Raw genomic sequence first — 20,000 nt, 5'->3', positions numbered from 1 at the left:
TTTTTCCGGCCCTGCTCGCGCGAATGCGTACGGCCCTCATACGGGCAATTCCTAATAGTTTTGCAATGAAAGCGTGCGCGGGGCCGTACGGGCCATATGATAATAAAGTTTATCACGTTGAAGCCTTATCTAAGAGGATGAACTGAAACAGACGACGGAAAAGGCTATAATTTTTTGGTCTCTAAATGAATCATGCAAAATCGAACTCCTTACGATTTCCTTCTTTTTCCTTCCTTCTCGCAGAAATTCGTAATCATGGTGTTGGGTATTACCAGTTTTCAACTGATGAGGGAGAAAGACAAGAACAAATGAAGGCGTTGGATAAACTGAGAGAGCAGGTACAACGAAAAGTCGCTAACAGAAAATCGTTGTCGGCGTCCGTGCCAAGAGCGATGAAAAGCGCTTGGAATGCAATAGCGTAATTTATTCACGGTCTTCACTCATGTGAGAAGAGGGCGTTATTTTGGTCGAAACAAAGGAAACGTATGATAAAAATAGAGAGGAACTCTTCACGGATTGGTTTGAAATACAACATGGCTGCAATCGCAATTTCGCTGTTTAGGAGCCTTTTACTTGACAAAATGCTCCTCTTTTGGAGCGGAAGGGTTTTTCCTCCCTTTTCCTTCAGGCAACGCCCAGGAAACACTCTTAACGACCTTTGCTGTGTTTTTGTAATCATGGAAAGCACTAAACACGATTAAGATAAATCGCCATAGTAACCTCAGGGTTGAGAAAAAAAGAGAAAAACAAAAACTCCAGGGACACTTTCTATCTCGCCAAAATTTCCGAAATTTCGGTCGGAGATCAAAGGCAACGATATTTCTCAGTTTTGTGGGATAGATAGATAACTTTATTAACGTGTCCGGGTGTAGTGTAGGAGAGGAGACGATTCCTAATTTTGGACACCTAAACATTACAGTCGAGTTTCCTAACTCTGAAATGACTATTTCACTCTCCATCGACGCAGCACCACGCGGTTTCTGTAGAAAGTCACCCCTTCATTCGGATTCTTGGGGACAACCTTTGAGGGTCATCTACTTTGACTAGTTTTGCGGGCTGGAACGAAATGTCTCTTTTCATTGACCGAATGCCAAAATGACCGCCAATAATTTATTCTTTTGTTTTTGTGTTAGTTGGCCTTACTGGCCTCGTTAGCACGTGCAAAATTGAAGGAAACTTGGCTGTAAGACGAGGCTAATCAAGCTAATTTGTATAAAGATAAAAGAATAATTTACTGGCGACCATTTTTGCATTCGGTCTATTGGACCAACTTGTTTTTTCCAGAGGCTCATGTTTACAACAAGCTAACGTGAATCCTCCCGGATTTGCGCGAAATTCATGAGTTTGCGCAGTGGCTGAGACCGAGTCTGAGCCCGCGAGACTGAGCAACCTCAACAAACCATTGTTTTAACGAAAACCGCTGGTCAGCAACCTTGGTTCTGGTCAGTGCTGTCTGAGGTCTTCCGAATGGAAAACGCTTCAGATATGTCGCAGCTCTGTTTGTTTCGTGGTGGTTTTATATTTGGTTTCATGATGAAAATGAATTAATTTGAGTCCTCTGTATTCTTAGACCTTGGAGCAGCGGGTCCGCGCTCAGAAACTCAAGGACAAAAGGAAAGCAGCTCTAGACGCACGACTCGCGAAAGTAAGAGAAAGAAAACTGAAAAAGCTCAAAACGTCGAATGATGATTTGGGTGAGGAAACAAGCGATAAGAACGTTGATACAAACGAAGCAGCTGGAGAAACGGCTACGGAAGGTCACAGTAGTGTTGAGAACGAGGGAATTAGAGTTTCCGAAGAAGGTGATGGAAAAACAAAATCAGAAACAGACATCGGGGAAAGGTTGTTGTTAAAGGAAGAGGAGAAGGTAGATCCCTTTCGGAAGACTGACGGAAAACAAGGCTTGCCAGAGTGGGCACAGCATAAGATAAGTAAGTGTCTATTAAATGTATAATTTAACATAGGGTCCACAGGGGTTGTCTTATCGAAGGTGATAAATTGTGTCCGCGAGTGTCTGTCATGTTTAATTAAAGTGGCGCCGCGCACTAAGTTACTTCGGCCTTGCATTAAATACACGATAAGAGAGTAAACAAGATTTCGGGCTATTATTCCTTTCTCTATGAATGACGAGTGAGAGAAATGATCCACCCACTTATCTGGTGGATTCAACGGGATTCGAACCCATGGCCTCTGCGATGCCGATGCAAGGCTCTACTCGATGAATGAAATTGAGTCCTTTCACGGGAACGCATGAGCCCAACAAATTGACCTGCTCCCAACTGAGTGGCTTCATAGCTCAGTTGGTAGAGCATTGTACCGGCATCGCACCGGTCATAGGTTCGAATCCCGTTGGAACCATTTAAATTTTTCAGGTGTCTGTAAGAGACACTTGCTTAAATTTTCCAGGTAAGTGCATGGATCACTTTACACTTTCGAAGCCAAATGCGGTTGCGGACTTCAATCCTTGAAAAAAGAAATTAAGTTCTGCCCTTTTCAAATTAGAAAAATGGCGGACAGCGTCTGCCGCGTTGTTTCGTCGCGGAACTTAAGCATCGATGACGGCAACTGGAAGGAAAACGTAAAAAATCTGCATATTTAATGAGCAAAGACAACAGATTGGCCCGCTCCGCAAGTGCGCTTTTACATTGTCTCTCATAGAGACATGAAAAATTCAGTTGTCTCCAACGGGACTCGAACTCATGACCTCTGCGAAGCCGATACAATGCTCTACCAATTGAGCTATGAAGCCACTCAGTTGGCAGAAGGTCAAGCCTCATGTACTTTCGTGAAAGGACTCAATTTCACTCATCGAGTAGAGGTATTGCACCGGCATCGCAGAGTTCAGGAGTTCGAATCTCGTCTGTAAGAGACAATTGCCTCGCAATTACGGTCATGATAAGTGAGTGAATCACTTCTCTTGTTCGTCTATAACCCGCACTTCAAACACAAACATTTATTACAGTTGTCTTGGTTGCATTCTTTAGAGCGGTTTTCCATTGAGTGTCGAAAGTAATTAGCAAATTGCTTTGGTTTTGCATCAGAGCGAGTTCCAATCAAGTGTCGTAAAACCAAAACCAAAGTAATTACTTTGGCCAATCAAAAAAGAGTGGCGCGAGAACTTTGAACTAATCACTGAGTGAAGTAATGCAAAACCAATGCAATTCGCTAATTACTTTCGACACTCAATTGAAAACCGCTCTACTTTACTCAGTGATTGGTTCAAAGTTCTCGCGCCACTTTTTCAGCCAATCAGAAGTAAAACCAAAACCAATCATGGCTCGCGCGTGCACATTTTCCCGCGCTTTGTGTCGGCTACGTGTAACTACTTCGAGTTTTGATTGGTTTACTGGATTGTCTCCGTCCTTTTTGATTGGCCAAAGTAATTACTTTGGTTTTGGTTTTACGACACTCGATTGAAACTCGCTCTATCTCGCTTTTCTGGAGTAATGAGTCCATTGAATAGACAGATTCAGCATAGCATAGCTCTTTCGGAAAACAGCGAAAGTCGGCTGACTGCAATTTGCGTGTTTCTGAAAGTGGAAGAAATTCATTTGATATCAATTCATTTCTTCCCTTTTAGCTCCAGATATCGAGCAACTTCTTAACCCTTTCATTCCCACGATCAAAAAGCAAATTCTCCTAACTAGTACCATGGATTTCTTTTTTGGGTAGTCATGAGAATTTGGTGTTATATAAATATCACACCTCTGAAGCTGATAATATTCTTCATTTAACAATATCTGTCTGCCTGACATTTCATTGAAGTTGTGAGAGGAAATTTAAGTATAGATTATTCTTTGAAGTCAAAGGGTTAGTAAAAGGAACAAGACCAGTAAGAAGAAAAGATTTGCCTTGCTTTTATGACCAGTAGCATCCTACCATTTCACGTAAACTCGATGCTAAATCTTTCGAATGTTTGTGATTTCTTTCGCAGAACAACCCGACAGACCTCCATCATCACGCTTTGATCTGCGCGAAGAAAGAGATCAACTGTTCGCTCCTCCAGCTTTCTACTACGAAAACAATACAGGAGAAAGGAAAAGCAAAAACACAAGAAAGGAACCACCTAAACTGTTCAGACACGAGAAAAACATCAACGATCAGAGAGAAGAACCACATTGTGAAAACCACGAAACACCTTCCCAGGGACAGCAACTTCAGCCACAGGCGCAACAAAGTCATGTACAAGAACAACTACCACCCCACCCCCCAGAGTATCCACATTTACTCCCTCCTCCTCAGGAGTATGTTCAAACTGCGTGGACTGGGTATCATTGGCAACCGCCTCCCAGGATGCCACCACCACATTTACCCCAGCCACTGTCTTGGCAACCTAATTTTTCTTTTAATGTTCCACCGCCTTCTCCGTCTCAATGGCGTCCTAATATGCCAGCATGGCGACCACTCCAGGGCTCTCAACCGATGACGGTGGCCCCGATTTCTGGTCCCCATTCCTTATCGACTGCAAATTTACCGAATTATATCACCTCTCCCCAAGGCCCCGCATCAGAATGTGCGTCAATATATTCGTCTGGAAATAAAGACACTGCAAGTGATTGCGTTGGGACTACAGAGAGAACAGCACCGTCAACCCAACAGGTGGCTGATTTTGTTGCTCAGTTTCGTTCTTGATTCACTGTTTTGTTTCCAGGTGATTCCTGAATTTGGTGGAAGGAATGTAATAAAGCTGCAAAGGGGCAGGATTTTCTTGTTGTACTAACAACTGGATAGTTTTTTTTCTTACGGAAGAGATACCTGCATTTTCCGCCTTGAGAATTTGAACGTCAACGAGAAGTAAAAGAAGTGAAATAATGCGCCTTTGATAAACTTGTTGGTGTCCTTTCCTAAGCCGCTCGTGCCGAAGTCACGCATGCGTGACTCCGACCCGAGCGGCTGCGATTGCGGGACTCTGTTGTTGAAATTTCAATGAGGTGTTTAGTCTTTTTCGCAACTGTCAGTCATCGCACCCTGTTTTGTGATTTGGCAAATTTCCTTTTTGTCCCAATCTGTCCTTTTACGTAGTCAATTCGAAACGGCGGGGAAATTTTTTTTGACGGAAATTTGAATTATAGATTCTACAGTCTTTATCACGAAAGGCTCAGGAAAAATTCGCGAGATAGGTTAGTCAAGGCGTGGTCCTCAAAAAAAAAAAAATACGGGAAGAACACATGCTGCCAGGGAAAAGAATCCCGCTGCGATTAGGGTAGTGGGACCAGTCATAGTTTTTCGCCACTTGCAGGTCTCCAGTCACGTGATCGACGGCTTTTGTTTTTTGAACGAAAAAAAAAGTTTGCATAAGAATGGCTCTCTATTCACAATGGAATATTTCGGGTGAAGACATGGCCACTGAGTTTTCTTGTGGAGGTCGAGAATATGGTATCTTGAAACGTTAAACAGATGGTTTAAAGTCAGTCGTACACGCTATCCAGAAACATATCTTCATAGGCCTGCAACAGCCTAACGAATCTCTTAATATCTCTATATTCGATTGGATTTTGTCTCCCTTTCTTACAAGCTAAATAGGCTTCTATTTTCTTCACGGCTTCCTCATCTAGGTCACATATGCTGAAAAAGCGTAATCGATGTCGAATGTCAAATGATCAAAATCGTGGGTTATCCCGGCACTGATTCATCAAATGAAAGTCATTATCGCAGTTAGACCCAAAAAAAAATCCGGGCTTGCCTGACCTCCAGACACGATAAATTAAACGGAAAAAGCTGAGAATGCGACCATTGTTTACAAGTATACCATATAAATCCCTATTTAATCCTCTCTTTTCAAGAAGTTACACGCACAGTAAAGCTTATTGAACAGTGTTGATTAACGAAGTGCTTAATGTACTACCCTCCCGTATTGTATTTACTGAGATGCGAAGCATCAAGGTAAATGTCTCAAGAGATCAGAAAATCTGGATCACTGTCGTTGAGACAGCTGAAAGCGTTTGACTTGTTTCATATAGACTATTTTTATTCTTGCGGTCCTTATATTCAACTCCATATTAACGTAGACAAGGATTGTTTCCAAAGGCTTTCTGGGTTCACCTGCGCGCGTTTTCGGCGAAAGCAAGCCGGATGCAATCAGAAGAACTGGATATTTCTTGAAAATTGACGATGTTTCAATGGTTTGTCGATCGGAGATAGCTTAAAGAAATGATAAAATAGAGGATTGAAGTCGTTACATAAAACTTCAATACGGTAGTTCATAAAAGATCGTCTTGAGTTAATAGTTTAATCAAACGTTTCGTCCCGGCTGTTACATGTAACTTCTGTTGCATGACGAAACCTCTTTTCGCAGCTACTTTCACCAGAGTCAACGGCGGCCTTATTATGTTTTAACCCCACTCCTTCCCTCCTTCCGTATCAATGTTGATAGTGTGAACAGTTTCCTTTCATGGATTTAGTTCGTTGTAAAAACTTGCTTGGAGGCTTCATTTGCCCCTTCATTAGGTTCAAGTTATGATTACCCTGAGGCTCCCGGGTTAGCGGCGACTGCGTCATTTCCTATGTTTACTGCAATGCTAGCAGTGACGTTACTATGACTATGTTGCACAAAATGTGTCAGCTCTTTGAAAGGTGAAAAACACGAAAATTTGAGATAAGAGTAAGTTAAGGATTCGTGAGTTAATGTTTCGCCGGAGCGTTAAATCTTCGTCCGACCGTAGTACAGGTAATTTAACAGGGACTTTAAGATCTACGACGGCGACGGTCGACGAAAACGTCACCTCAAAATATAACTTTGCTGTATCATAAGTCTTTCGCGATTATTCAGACTCGTTTACGTCCTACAATATGGGCGAAGTATCCTAAAAATAAATTGGTACGAGCGGTTTCAGAGTTAAAATAGATAATGAAGGATTCAGTTGCATGTTTACGTTGTCGTCAAGACTTAAAATTTGGTGATTTCACGTCGTCATTATTCAGAGGACCGCTAAATCCGTGCTGCACGTGCAGCACGATTATTTATGCTCTTTCGACCAATGATATTACTGTATTGTGGCAATGTCTTAGTCGTAGCGGTAGCCGTTGCCGTTTCTTAAAATTCCCTAACATCCCTTCGCTCTGACGCAGGGCTGACGCTTGATACGTTAGCTCGCAGGGTCAGCTAACAAATCATTCTTACGGAGAACCTTTGACAGTTCGTTTGATAAAACTAAATTTTCGTCTTAAGAGCAGCCAAGCTTTAAAAGGCTATCGCGTTATCTATCTCCGATCTGAACAAGAAAACAATGGAATATCAATTTGTACAGCATTGTGAGGTTTTAAGTTTCGAATATTTTATATAGAATATTCAGCAAGCGGAGAGCTTCTTTTTTTTCTCAAATGTGAAACCTCTACAACTAATCTAGACCCCCAATCTAACAGTACGTGTTATTTACCTAGTTTTTCGTGTTACCGTTTTGAAATTTGATATAAATTGATGTTTCCTGTCTGACTTTCGTAGGCATGATGTCGTGATCACGTTTTAGCTGACCTCGAAGTTCGACACCCAATCAGAAAGTGCGACGAGGAGAGACAGATCATAGTGATATTTACGTGGGTAATAAGACAAAAGAAAACAAAGGCGAGGTCCCCCGACCGTATAAATTCTTTAACGCGCGGCGAAATTGCTCATTCAGACTCCGTTGCTCGTTGTAAGTACATAGAGATCCTTTCATCATGGGAAATAAAATGGTCTCGAGCGATGCTAAACCTGCGGAAGAAAAAAGCACCGATTCATACGCATCATCCTCGTCTTCTTCTGAGTCATTGGATGTACCATTCAACGCGGACAATATAATTATTGATTTGGATGCTCCCGAATACAACGAGTACCTCAAACACAAACGGAGTTTTAGCAGAAGCGAAGGAAACCTCAACGAGTTTTCTTATCTCAAATGGATGAAAACGAACAATGTAGGGGGTTCCCAGACAAATTTATTAAGCGAGAGGTGAGTTTGACACTCGACCTTTTTATCACTAGTTATTATGAGATTGAAAAAACCAGTTCGCGTGTAGGCAGGCGCAAGGTGATATTATAGCCAGATTGAAGGTGATGATTTTACCATACGGTTGGGATTTGCACGTCAGTTGTTGATTCAGCACAGTCACTTATTGTTGATTTTTGATTAAGTTATATAACTTAATAAGTATCAAGGTAAAGAACTGAAAGTATAACATGGAATACGATTTAAGGGCAGGCTTTATTCACGCGTTTAGAAAGTATCAAAATCAAAATCTCACGCTCTATGGATAATTTAGTGACTTAGAAAAGTTTGAAAACATTTGAAATCAACGTTGAGAAATCGCACGTGCTTCTGCATTTTTGATAGTCTGACAAACGTTTGATTGACTTCTAATAATATTTGATTTTGATGAAAATGTAGCATGCACGCTGTGAGGCGGATTATGTGTAGATGGAATCCTAACCACCACTTTATTATCTGCCAATTAATAGTCGCCGACAAGTATTTGGCATCCAGATATTGCGCTTCGAATATAAAAGCATTATTTCCCTTACGCATATCTTAAGCGGTCTGTAACCAGGTTGAGAGAAAAACAAATCATTTAACTTCCTCAACGGTTCAGTTAAATTACAATACAATACTGCGTAAATATTCTAGTGTCAGAAAGGCTTTGTGCGAAAAAAAAAGACAAAACAAAAACTTTGGAGGGGTGGAAATACACACAGCGTAGTGCTTAGTTCATGTTTTCTGTGTTTTTTCGGTTTTTCTTTTATTTTGAAGAACCCCGTGCGTTTGACCTCATTGTTTTTGTCATAATTTACCATAAGACTTCATTTACGCGGTCGTGAAAGATCTAGAAGCCAATATTATTCAGAAAGCCGAAGGAAACTTCCAATTCAATACGAGCAGTATCCGCTTAAGAGGATCGTCCACTTTGCAAATGTCATCATCCAACACTTTAACAGAACGAGATGTATCTCGTGAAGTTCGTGCGAAGTTGTTCGACATCCATTCAGTTGAAAATCGTTGTTTTCTTCTCACATTGCGTGAGCAATATTAGTTAGAACACTTAAACCTGGCTTAAAAACATTACGGTATTTGTATTCAAATTCTGGCTGTTCTCTTAGCTTTGCCGTTTCTCCGGTTTGGAACTTCTCTATGGATCTAAATGAATGGTAAACTTATTTTTTTAGAACTGCGCAAAGTTACAAGAACCTTTGTTCTCTTTGTTATTATGTTAATAAAGGCACAGCGATTCTGCTTTCAACACAAAGAATTTCGTTAATGCTCTAGAAAACTCCAGAATAGCATTGTACGTACGCAAATCACAAAGAAGCACAGTAAAAAAATACAGAAAGATGGTCAAAGAACGAAGTATCGAGCATTGTTAGACAACGGGATTAATTTTGCAAATATTTTCTTCCTAAATTTGGCTTTATATTGCAATGTTTACAAACTTAGAAAGAGGTGGTTGTTTTTCCTTCCTGATAAAAGCCACTCAAATCCAGCGTTATATTGCACTTAAAATACCATATTTTTGTGCCTTTGAGACTCGGTAATAGTGTTGACAGTGACCAATAATTGTTCAGAGTTGCATTGTTGGGAATCAAAGGGTTGTTATGTTCCATTTTTCATCTGAAACCGCTTACGCAATGTCAGGGAATCGGAGCATGTGATTTTAAGTTCTATGAAATAGGAAGGTACACTCTATTTTTTTTCTTTTATAAAAACGTCTAATTTTGGAGCAGAGGGTGAATGTTCCTTATCAATTTTTCAGCGGATGTGAGGCTGAAAACGTTCTTTAAGATGTTCTTAAACTATAATTTACATAAGACTTTGTTTTACCTGATGACTTTGATGGTCTTTAAGTTATTCTGGAACGATTATAAATAAGACCTGCTCATAATTACAAACATTAACTGAGATGTGTATCATGCACTAAGAAAACCATTGATATGTTATACAAATTATGCGCTAAAGTATTTGGCATAATTTACTTTTATTTACCTTTATTTTATGCTTTTATTTAAAATACAAATTAGCAAAATAAAACGTTCTTGATCGACTCTCAGCCAGAGGAATGTTCTTAATACATTCTTAGAATTTTGGTTAATCTCAGCCTCAACGTTCTTATGAAAAAGATTCTTATAAACAAAGTAGTTTGCTTTAGTTTGTAGAACTGATGTAAAACTCTTTTCTGTGTCTTGCTAGGAGGTAACAGATGTAATCAACATCGAAAGTTCTGAAGTTAATTTTTGCGTTGTTTCATTTCCAGTTATCAAGGAAATAATCATATGAAGGTCACAAGAAGAAGATCAGCTCCTGTGACAGGAAATGAAATCAATGAGACAAAGAAAAGCAGCGAGGAGTACGAAAAGCGCGCAACGGATAGCAAAGAGCGCATCAACAAGATGAAGAAAAAATACAATTTGAAAGATAGAGACTACAATGCTCGGACTTACGTCTGGAACAGTGAAGATGAAAAGAAAGTTCAAAGAGAAAGAGAAGAAGGGAAAAATCGCCGTAAAGAAATTCGTGCTAAATACAACTTGCCAACTCCATCGATAAGAATAACGACAGCGGCGCAAGGATAACTGAACGGGACACCATCTCGAATAAGATTGTTGAGAAATCGGGCAGATTCCAGAAGACGCTTTACAAGGCTTGAATCACTGTCGAGGAAAAGTGGCCGAGCTTAGAGATGAGCAGACGAAAACTCGGAATAAATTGTTAAGATCTAGTGATGGACCTGTGGCGGGAGTCGAATGGGATGATTTGTGTGACTCAAAAACAGAGTGTACATATCACTGACAAGTCTAGGAAGGCTAAGGGTTAGAGTTCGATAACAATAAAAACGTTTAAATTTAGACTCAGGGAAACCGCAAATCTGAATAACTTTCAAAAATGTTTTTGACATAATGTGTCTCTAAAGGCAGAATTTGTAAATGTATTTATATTCGCTACGGCAGAGGACCAAAATTAATTTATAAATAGTACAATGTACGTCTCCAAAAATGTTGTGTTGTGAATATTGTTATATTAAAGAAATGAGCTTTTAGCAACCTCATTTGCAACATAGTATCAGTATCTTCAAGCTTATTTTTAGAAATTCGTTTGAATACAAGTCATCGTAAAAAATATAGTTATTTAGTAACCATCCCCCGCATTCCACCTCTCTGTATTATTTGCCTCTTTCTAATTCTCTCTATTCCCCTCTTACCCTCTATGAGGTCAAATTTTGCATTGAGCGATATGCGATACCTCCCTTCCTGACTACAAAAATTTGGAATTAAGGTGTTCAGGTTTTTAACAAACTTTGGTGCAGCGTCGCCTTGAGAGTTGAAACACAGAAGTGGGTTTATCAAGTGGGATGATATGGTCAGTTGACCACGTAAAGACTGAATTCGAAAGAGGACCTTTCAAACGTTGGCCCTTCGCTCTGACGAAGGGCTGACGCTGGAAATGTCAACTTTCAAATTTCTCTACCGTGGTCAATTTAACAAATCAACTCGGTTCATAAACTCATTTCTGTATCCCAAAGAGTTGCATTAGGGTGTTGAAACAGTTGAAATACAGTCGGAGCTTCAAGTAAGCGTAGTCTACCTCTCGATTAATGACCAGAGTGGAGCGCATGCACTGGCGCCAGTAGTTTTCTTGAGTAAGATTTTCCATTGATAAGTACTTCATAAAATTTTGAAGCAATTGGATTTCGAGGCGAACGAGCTTTTGATCGTGCCATTCAAGAGCAAACGACTCCAACTAATAAACCGTAAGGTCCCGCTTGCGGGTTACGTAACGTACGCGAGTTAAAAAAAACCGTCGGTCAGTTGAATGAGATCTGACTAATTCTTTGCTCTCAGTCCCTATTACAGAGGATAGGGAGTTGAAAAAACAACGATGGATGCGACAGCAATCTTGCCAGCAAAAAAAAAAAACAAACAAAGAAAATGGGTCGCGGTGCACGTGGGGAAAGCAAGTTAGTGCCAGGTTGGTCCTAGTTAGTGCACTTCTTGCCCGCACCACTTTCGCAAAAGAACAACAGGAACTGAGTTAACGCTTAGTTAAAGGAAATCATATCGCAGAATAATTTTTGCTACAAATATGACTCACTTCATAGTATATTTTAATATGGTGGTTCTTTTACTAAGCTATGATGTTCTAATTTAAATAATAAAGTTTTTAACCGGTTATACGCGTCACAACTTTGTTTCCGCCATATTTAGCCACTTCATAAAAAGCTCATTAGTAAGATGTTGCCATGACTTCACTGTTAAACAATGACGGATTTTTTGGAGTGTCACGGTTACTACAGCAATTTACATTCGACGTCTTGTCCACAAATATTTGAACTATGTAATTATGGATGCAAGCGTTCGCTAGCTACCAAAGGAACGTGATATATCTCACGCTCCAAAATGTGCAAGGATGTTATTTAATTAATACATGATTTGTGGTCATCACTGGGGTAGTGTGGCGGGGTTAAATTGAACACAATGCATTTAAGGATGAGTTTTCTTAGCGTAACTACAATGGTTCCCTGCCTTGGCCTGATGGCGTACCTGAATGGGGTGTACTGTTAAGCTGATGTGAAGTGTTATTGCTGGTATATTTTCTTACTGGTTGGCCAAGAAAGCCTTAAATTGTCATGTAAGAATTTTGCTGACTGGTTTAGCGACTTTTATTGGACTGTTATCCATTAAATGAGCTAAAATTTAAGGAGAGGCCCTCAGCACGTTATACAATAGGGAGTAGTAACAAGCGACCGACCATATAAGGTAAAGGAAACGTCGCATTAACAATAACATTGAGCCGTCTTTTTGTGATCTGATTCCAACTTGTTCACATTTGTGCAATGTGGAAGAAGTTGGTTCTATAACTGTATCGGTAGAAATGGTTTTGCAGTGAAGATAGAGAATGAACACTTCTTTTGTGGGGCACACTGTCATCAAAAACCAGTTAATAAGTACTTAGATATTGAACAGCTGAGCTGTCATTCAAGCCGTGATCACATACACGGAAACCGCACAGCATACACGGAACACTACGCAGGAAGGCCTTGAATGGGCATAGAAAACTGGCATACAGCTCTATTTTTAAAGTCAGTCAGGAGCCTCTAAGATTATCATCCATTATTGGTGACGGGCTTAAGTGGCATGTTGATCTTAAAATTAGTATATTTTTAATTCACTGTTTCTTATTTTAGGTACAAAGCCAACAATATCAGATTTTTATCAAACGAGATGATAAACAAAGGCGTAAAGTAACCACCACAACAAAGATTTGTGTGCTCCTTGATGTTCAAGCGTTAGTCGGCCTTCGTCAGAGCGAATCAAGGCATGCAAAATTTAAAACTACTGTACTTGCTATTGCCTCCATTTATTTCTAACTTCTCAATTACCCAAATCGTTGTGTTTTCTCGACTACACATATCACCCAAAGGAAACCTGAGTTGTTTCCTTTTACTTTGCTAAATTGTGGTCACTGCAACTGAAGGTCCAGTGAAATCAGGCATTTCTCGCTCATTGTAATTCGACTGAACTTCAAGAATACCCCAACAGTTCTCCGTTTCTTATTAAAATGGTTGTGATTTCATTCTCCTTGTACATCGAAAACTGACCAAGAGAGGATGAAAGCGAATTGTGTTCCGGCACAAAAGGCTAGAGATTTAAACGTTTTTAGTAATTTATTTTTATAATTGGAATGGCATGTACGACCGAGCTTATTCATAACGCCGTAACCTCTGTCTCTTAGTTAATTAAGGCATTCAGCAGTTTTATTACACCACAAACTGGCTCTTAAGTGGATCCTTCATTTAAAAATATCATTTTCAACCGTCGAAGTCTCAGTAGATTGAGTTCAAATTAAAACGATTTTCAGTTCATATCTTGGACACAAGGCGACTTGTTCCAATATTGTAAAGCAAATCATTCCAAACCAAACCCTTTCCTTTGCAAGAGACAATTGAATAAGAAGTTTGTGGCTTCCTTTTCCTTCTTAATAAACGGAAGTTGGCCGGCATAAATGAACCTAGTATGTCAAAAAAAAGGAAACCATAGAGAGATCAAAGTGCTTTAATACTGTACTCCTCTCACGTAAATAAAGTTCCTTTCCTTTCCTTTTTTCACCTCCACTTTCTGTTTTAACTTGTTTTTAAGTAGATTTTAATTTAACAATTTACTTTCTTTAAAAATAAAAGCTGCAAGTTCTTCCCGACTCATACACTGCAGGTTTGGTTTCACTCAGAATATTCTGAAGAACCACTGAAAGTTCTTTTAGGCTTTCTGGGCACGAAAATGGTCAAGCCATTATGCTTCGGACAACTGACATATAGTTTAACCGAACTTGAACGATATCATCCAAACAAAATAAAACCACCTTTGCATCTTGGAGAACTTTCGACGCGAAACTAATGAGTCGGCCAGAGGGAAGGCTACCTGTTGCGTTATGTTCGCTTTGGTCAGAGAAAAGAAAGGAAAGGTTACCAAGCTATTTGACAACAAATCGTTCGATTGGATTGCTCGGTAGTTCTGGGTTAAGATGGCATCTAGTGAAGCGTGCAGAGTACTGTCCATTCAAAGTCACGTTGTATCAGGATATGTTGGAAATGACTCGGCCACTTTCCCTCTCCAGGTAACGCTTAAAAACTCTGGTTTAATTTTATCGCGCCGCGCGATCTGCTGCGGTTCTTTATGTGGTCTTACTACAGCCCCTTCCACGATCTGGCGATCGAGGAACTATTGCTTCCCTTGGGAAAATCGCTTGGATTCTACACGCTCTGGGCATCGAATCACTAACTACAGTAATGCTGAGACAAGTTCAATTTTCTGCACTGTGTATTCATGTTTGACCCATTTTTCGAGTAGAACTAAAATGGCAGATAGACTAAAGAACCATTGTTATTCGGATTAGGCCTTGCTAATTATGCACCAGTCAATTGAAAACCCCACCCATCAGGTCCCGGCGAAAGGTGGGGGATTTGAAATAGACCCTGGTCAAAAAGCATCAATACCCCCACCCCCCTGAGGCAGAAATTGAGATCAAATTTAAAACAATGTTACGTTTACTATGGAAAGAAATTTCGAATGTTCTGCTTTGGGTTTGTGAAGTTTGCATTTTAGTTACTGGTAAAATGCTAATTTAAGACACATTTTTTGTTCAAGTATTAAATAAGGGCAAAGCACCTATATTTCATTATTAACTCAAGAGCATTTGATTACAAATAAACTGTCTGCAACGTTCAAAGTGAAATTAACATTATGCTGTGTATCACATGTACTAAATTTGCCTGGTTCAACTCAAGTTTAAAGTAACAGTTTTAATAAACCGTATCGTTTGCGATTTTGGGGTGGATACTGCAATTTAGTGACCCTATCTAAGGAATATCTAAGGATCACAATACCAAAAATACCAAAAAGGATACCCTGAGCACCTCAAAAACCCTACCCTATTGGGCAGAACATACCTATATAGCGTAGCGTATATAAGAGAATACTCCCCCCACCTCCACCCCCCCGGGAGGGGCAGGGCTCTTAAGCCTGGTTTTCATTAGCGACGTAAGCACAAGCACAAGTAGCTTATGCTAGTGAAAACGAACGTCAAAATATTAAAGCATTAAATAACAACCATGGCATCTGCCATTTGTTCAAATACACAGATGCGCAGAATCTGGAACGAGTGCTTTAATTGGCCAGACGTAGCAAATTTCCTTGTGCTTATGGTGCGTTTCATTTTGACACCACACAAGTGAACGCAAGCATAAGCGCAAGCACAAGGAAAAGGGAAAAGTTTGATCCTTGTGCTTATGATTGCATCAACCCCATTTTCACGGTGAAATAAGCGCTCTTATGCTTGCGCTTGTGCTTGCACTTGCATCGCTCGTGAAAACCAAGCTTTACCTTTCTCACGCTTTGCGCCATCTTTAGAAACTCGAATGCCAGTGCTTCTGTTGCCCCACATGGGGACAGGACCCAAAGTCAAAATCAGTCAAAAGCACCACCCCCAGGGGACAGATTGTTGTTCAAAAGTGCTTCAATGCCCCTATAATCCCCCACCCTTTCCCGGGATCTGGGGGTCGGGGTTTCAATTGACTGGTGCATTAGGTATTGTCAGAAACCCATAAGGGTTGAAACGTGTAACGGCCCCTTGTGTGCTGGGAAACAAGCTTCTGATTATTCAATTTGCTAAGTACCATATTTGGAACAACAAGAGCGAGGGCTGTTTCAACCCTTATGGGTTTCTGGTATTGTTATGTTCGCTTTGTTCTTTTATTTTATGGACATTGATAATTTTGGATCCGGTATATGAAAGACTATGCAGTATCCCTCCCCCAACCCCACCACAGGCGAATCACCCCCTCCTCCCTTGAACATGTACACAAAATTGGTTTTGAGTGGATCCTGGAGGGGTGGATGAATGTGTGATGAGTCTTACACTTTTGTTGATGATTGATCAGAAAGCAAAGTTTGGGTGGGAAATTTTTTGAACTTAAATCCTAAATCAATATTGCTTCTTTTCACATACATCTCAGTTGCCAAAAGGGACTTCAATCATTTTAAGAAAACAACAAAGTCATAGAATTCGGCAATGCTTTTCTTAGTACTGGTAGCTCGCTCTGTTGTTTGAGTAGCTAGGGAATGTTAAATGATATGAGACAGGTCTTGCCTGCGAGCCATGCAAGTCATGTGAGTCTCACATTTAAGTCTAAGCACCCATTTAAAATAGTGCTGATAAACAGGAGGGACCTTTAAATTCTAGGACGAGGACGAGAACGAGTACGAGATTTGACTGCCCATTTTTAACGAAAATACTTTAAAAATTTACACCCCAGACGATTAATCTTACTCATTGTTAGCAGCATAGATTGTTCAGTTATGCTTATTGCTGGTAACTGAGCCTTTTTGCTGATCGAAAAATGCCAAAACTGCTACCGTGTTGTTGACTTGTTTTGACAAGACAACATTTTTGCAAAACTTCATACTAAAATGATGGTGCAGATGGTATCGCGTTTTTCCCGCCAAAATGTGGCTAATTTGTGTGCGCTCACTGTTGTTCTATGAGAAAATCTCGTACTCACAGTGGTTCTCGTCCTAGAATCTAAAGCTCTCTAATAGCCAAGTCTAAGCACCCATTTTAAAACGGTTAGCTTTTAATAACTGTGTGACTTGCATGTTGACTAGCATGGTTCACATGTTCACATGCACGTTGACTCGCATAGCTCGCTGGCTTGCACATTGTCCACACTCATGAGACTTTTGTATTGACATGACTTTATCACTTTTTATAACGCAGATAGTACGCATGCTTTCTTTGGTCGATTGGTATCAGAGATCTGATTCGAGTTATCACAGACATGATACTCAATTTCTTATTTAATGGTGGCCTGGATGGGCACATGATTATACTCGACTTGTTTATTATTAATTATTTATTATGCCCTCACTCATATATTAGTTAGATTTTGTACCATACCCATTTCTACAAAATAGAACTTAAATGTTACATAATGTAATAATTTATTCACATTAGAAGATATTACATGGCTGCGTGGAGATATGAAATTTCTCCTTGAGTGTTCAGCACAGAAATTTCGTATCACCAAGCAGCCATGTAACATTCTATTTGTTATATATTAAACACCAATGAAATACTAAATCATTTCATGGAAGGCATTGAAAGGCGCAATTTTTATATGTAACCATCGCAACAGTGATCTTTTCACTTGTGAAGATAACATGTTATCTTCACATGCGAAGATATCATGTTTTTGCGTGAAAACTCACTTGGTATTTCATTGGTGTTTATATAATAATTAACAATTATTCCATGAGTGTGAGTTGGATATGAGATGGTAAATAGCCAATGAGGCGCATAGCGCCGTTTTGGCTATAACCAGTCTCATATACAACAAGCGCAAATGGAATAATTATTGTTTTATTACATTCCTTAAACTCCAAAAGTTTGGAAGAACGAAATTTGATCGAAAAGAGCGAGAAAATCGGAGCGAAATTGAAAAAACTTGATGAAGATGCGATGTTATGTAATACCTTGTGGTCAGACAGATGCATGCTCATCACAAAAACATTTCTTGCCTTTTTGTGTACTTCTAAACGTCGGAATTGATCCAAACTTTCCACAACAAGGTTTTTTTTGCTTTATTCAGAGAGAAACTTCACTTTCCAGCAAAAAGAAATTTGGTTTAGCAACGCTTAGCGCAATCAATTGCCAAATAAGGTCAAACTAAGCTATATAAGCTGATAACGGAGATTGAGTGAACCGATCAGAGCATGAGAAATCATTAACCGAGGTTGAAAAATACATTATATTCCATTTACTACATTTTTCCCTATTTTTTATGTTGACCTTTTCTTGACAGCTAGAGATTGATTTCTGTATTTCTGCCTAGAATAATTAGAGATATTTCAATGTAAAAACTGCTTTCAAAATGTGCGATGATGATGATGATGCGTGGGTCAGTTGGAAATTCAGTTAGCCCAGCCCCTCCCAAGAATGACACTTACAGATAATACTCTGTCTGGCTCGGGCATGAAAGGGTTAAGATGGCATGATGTTGATAAGCAAGGGACAAACAAAGCAGAGTTTCAGTTACTAATATAACTGTCTCAACCCCATACAAGAAATGTACAGATCTTGTTCTTTTTTATGGTGCCTGGAGTATTTTAGAACTTACTCAAAGTTTATAAAATATTTAATACTAGGCAGTGGCTATTTGTATGGACCATACACCGACCCATATTTGCTATTCATATGGGAGACTTTTTAGAATGATTATTACAGGTTCTAACCCTAACCTTGAATGACATAACTATGCAGTTATTGAAAGCTAGCCATTTTAAAATGGGTGTTGAGAGTAATACATAGGCAGACCCTTTCCATGTGTTATTGAACCTGTATGAATGACAAATATAACGGGTCATGTACAGAATATTATTAGCCACTTTGTTAATACTATCAACTGTTTCATTTTTCATTTTTTAGGTTCTAGGATTTGAGGTGGACACAATCAATTCTGTTCAACTTTCAAACCACACAGGTTTGTGTGACATTTTCTATTCAAAACAGGTCCACATTTTTCAAAGATAATTGATGTATAAAAATTGTAAAAAGCTTTAAAATACAAAGCAATGTATGGCATTCTTTCTCAAATTGAAACTTAATTATCTCTCAAAAATGCATGGTTACCCCCAATTTTCTTTTTGGATACCAAGAGTACTTACTATGATCTACTTTCTCCGGATAGTTTTAAACCACGCAAAAATGTCACTGTATTGGTAAGCATGACCGATAGGAAACCTGAGTATCTCGAGATGCGCAGAACGTACGCGCAATAACAGTAGTAGACACCGTCCTTAACTATGTGTTTTACAAATTTTTAATGCAACAATACAACAACAGTCTAACACAAAATCTGTAGCGTAGATTAAAAAAGTTATTTCTCAAAAAAACTATGACATCATTAGGCCCTCCTGTGATACTTTTTTCAAAATATCAGTTCCATTTTTTGTCCAAAGAGAAATTCCATGTTACTACAGTTTACGAAAAATGATGGGACAGTTCCCATCTGGTGAAGAAACCACCTCTCTTCTTCATTTCCTGAGAGTTTTTACATGTTTTTTACTTCAATGCACCTTCTGACTGAAGTGATGTCAGATTTCCATTGAAGAAGTTACTTCAAAGAACCATCCATGCAACCTTTTTGTAGGGCTCTTGACTAAAAAGGAAGGCACGGAGTCCTCATGGTTAGTGTGCTCAACTCTGGATCGAGTGGTCCGGGTTCGGGTCCTGGCTGGGGACATTCTGTCGGGTTCTTGGGAAAGACACTTTACTCCCACGGTGCCTCTTTCCACCCAGGTGTATAAATGGGTACCAGCGAAATGCTGGGGGTAACCCTGCAATGAACTGGCATCCCATCCAGGGGGGAGTAAAAAAAAAATACTCCTAGTCACTTCATGCCACAGGAACTGGGATAAGCTCCGGCTCTGATGGGCCACTTGGATCGTAAACAGACTTTTTTACTTACTTGACTAAAAAGCTTCCTTA

The 20,000-nt window shown here is 39.6% G+C and overlaps 3 protein-coding genes across 3 annotated transcripts in view; all 3 read left to right on the top strand.

The window, feature by feature from the left end:
• LOC137994572 (coiled-coil domain-containing protein 174-like) overlaps positions 1-4,815 on the top strand; it is a 21,596-nt gene extending 16,781 nt beyond the window's left edge. The window contains exons 9-11 of the mRNA XM_068840162.1: positions 244-338; positions 1,571-1,931; positions 3,935-4,815. Of these exons, the coding sequence (XP_068696263.1) occupies positions 244-338; positions 1,571-1,931; positions 3,935-4,632 (1,154 nt within the window). The 3' untranslated portion in view covers positions 4,633-4,815. The remainder of the gene's footprint in view (positions 1-243; positions 339-1,570; positions 1,932-3,934) is intronic.
• A 2,767-nt stretch (positions 4,816-7,582) lies between these two features.
• Positions 7,583-11,010, top strand: LOC137997013 (uncharacterized). The gene is made up of 2 exons (XM_068842690.1): positions 7,583-7,928; positions 10,219-11,010. Exons 1-2 carry the CDS (start codon positions 7,657-7,659, stop codon positions 10,535-10,537), a joined length of 591 nt encoding a protein of 196 aa, XP_068698791.1. The 5' UTR covers positions 7,583-7,656; the 3' UTR covers positions 10,538-11,010.
• Positions 11,011-14,426: 3,416 nt separating this feature from the next.
• The window catches only part of LOC137997011 (pyridoxal kinase-like), a 38,709-nt gene continuing 33,135 nt past the window's right edge, over positions 14,427-20,000 (top strand). The window contains exons 1-2 of the mRNA XM_068842689.1: positions 14,427-14,573; positions 18,939-18,993. Coding sequence (XP_068698790.1) covers positions 14,481-14,573; positions 18,939-18,993 — 148 coding nt within the window. The 5' untranslated portion in view covers positions 14,427-14,480. The remainder of the gene's footprint in view (positions 14,574-18,938; positions 18,994-20,000) is intronic.

This window comes from Montipora foliosa, chromosome 3, assembly GCF_036669935.1.
Source record: "Montipora foliosa isolate CH-2021 chromosome 3, ASM3666993v2, whole genome shotgun sequence".
In the NCBI taxonomy this organism is placed as follows: Eukaryota; Metazoa; Cnidaria; class Anthozoa; order Scleractinia; family Acroporidae; genus Montipora; species Montipora foliosa.
The sequence above is the reverse complement of the archived record's forward strand: the minus strand, read 5'-3'. Positions and strand labels throughout refer to the sequence as shown.

Excerpts from the sequence above, each read along its gene's own strand:
- LOC137997013 (XM_068842690.1), top strand. The coding sequence starts at position 7,657 with ATGGGAAATAAAATGGTCTCGAGCGATGCTAAACCTGCGGAAGAAAAA. Across the intron at positions 7,929-10,218 it reads ACAAATTTATTAAGCGAGAG|TTATCAAGGAAATAATCATA; the intron begins GTGAGTTTGACA and ends TTTCATTTCCAG.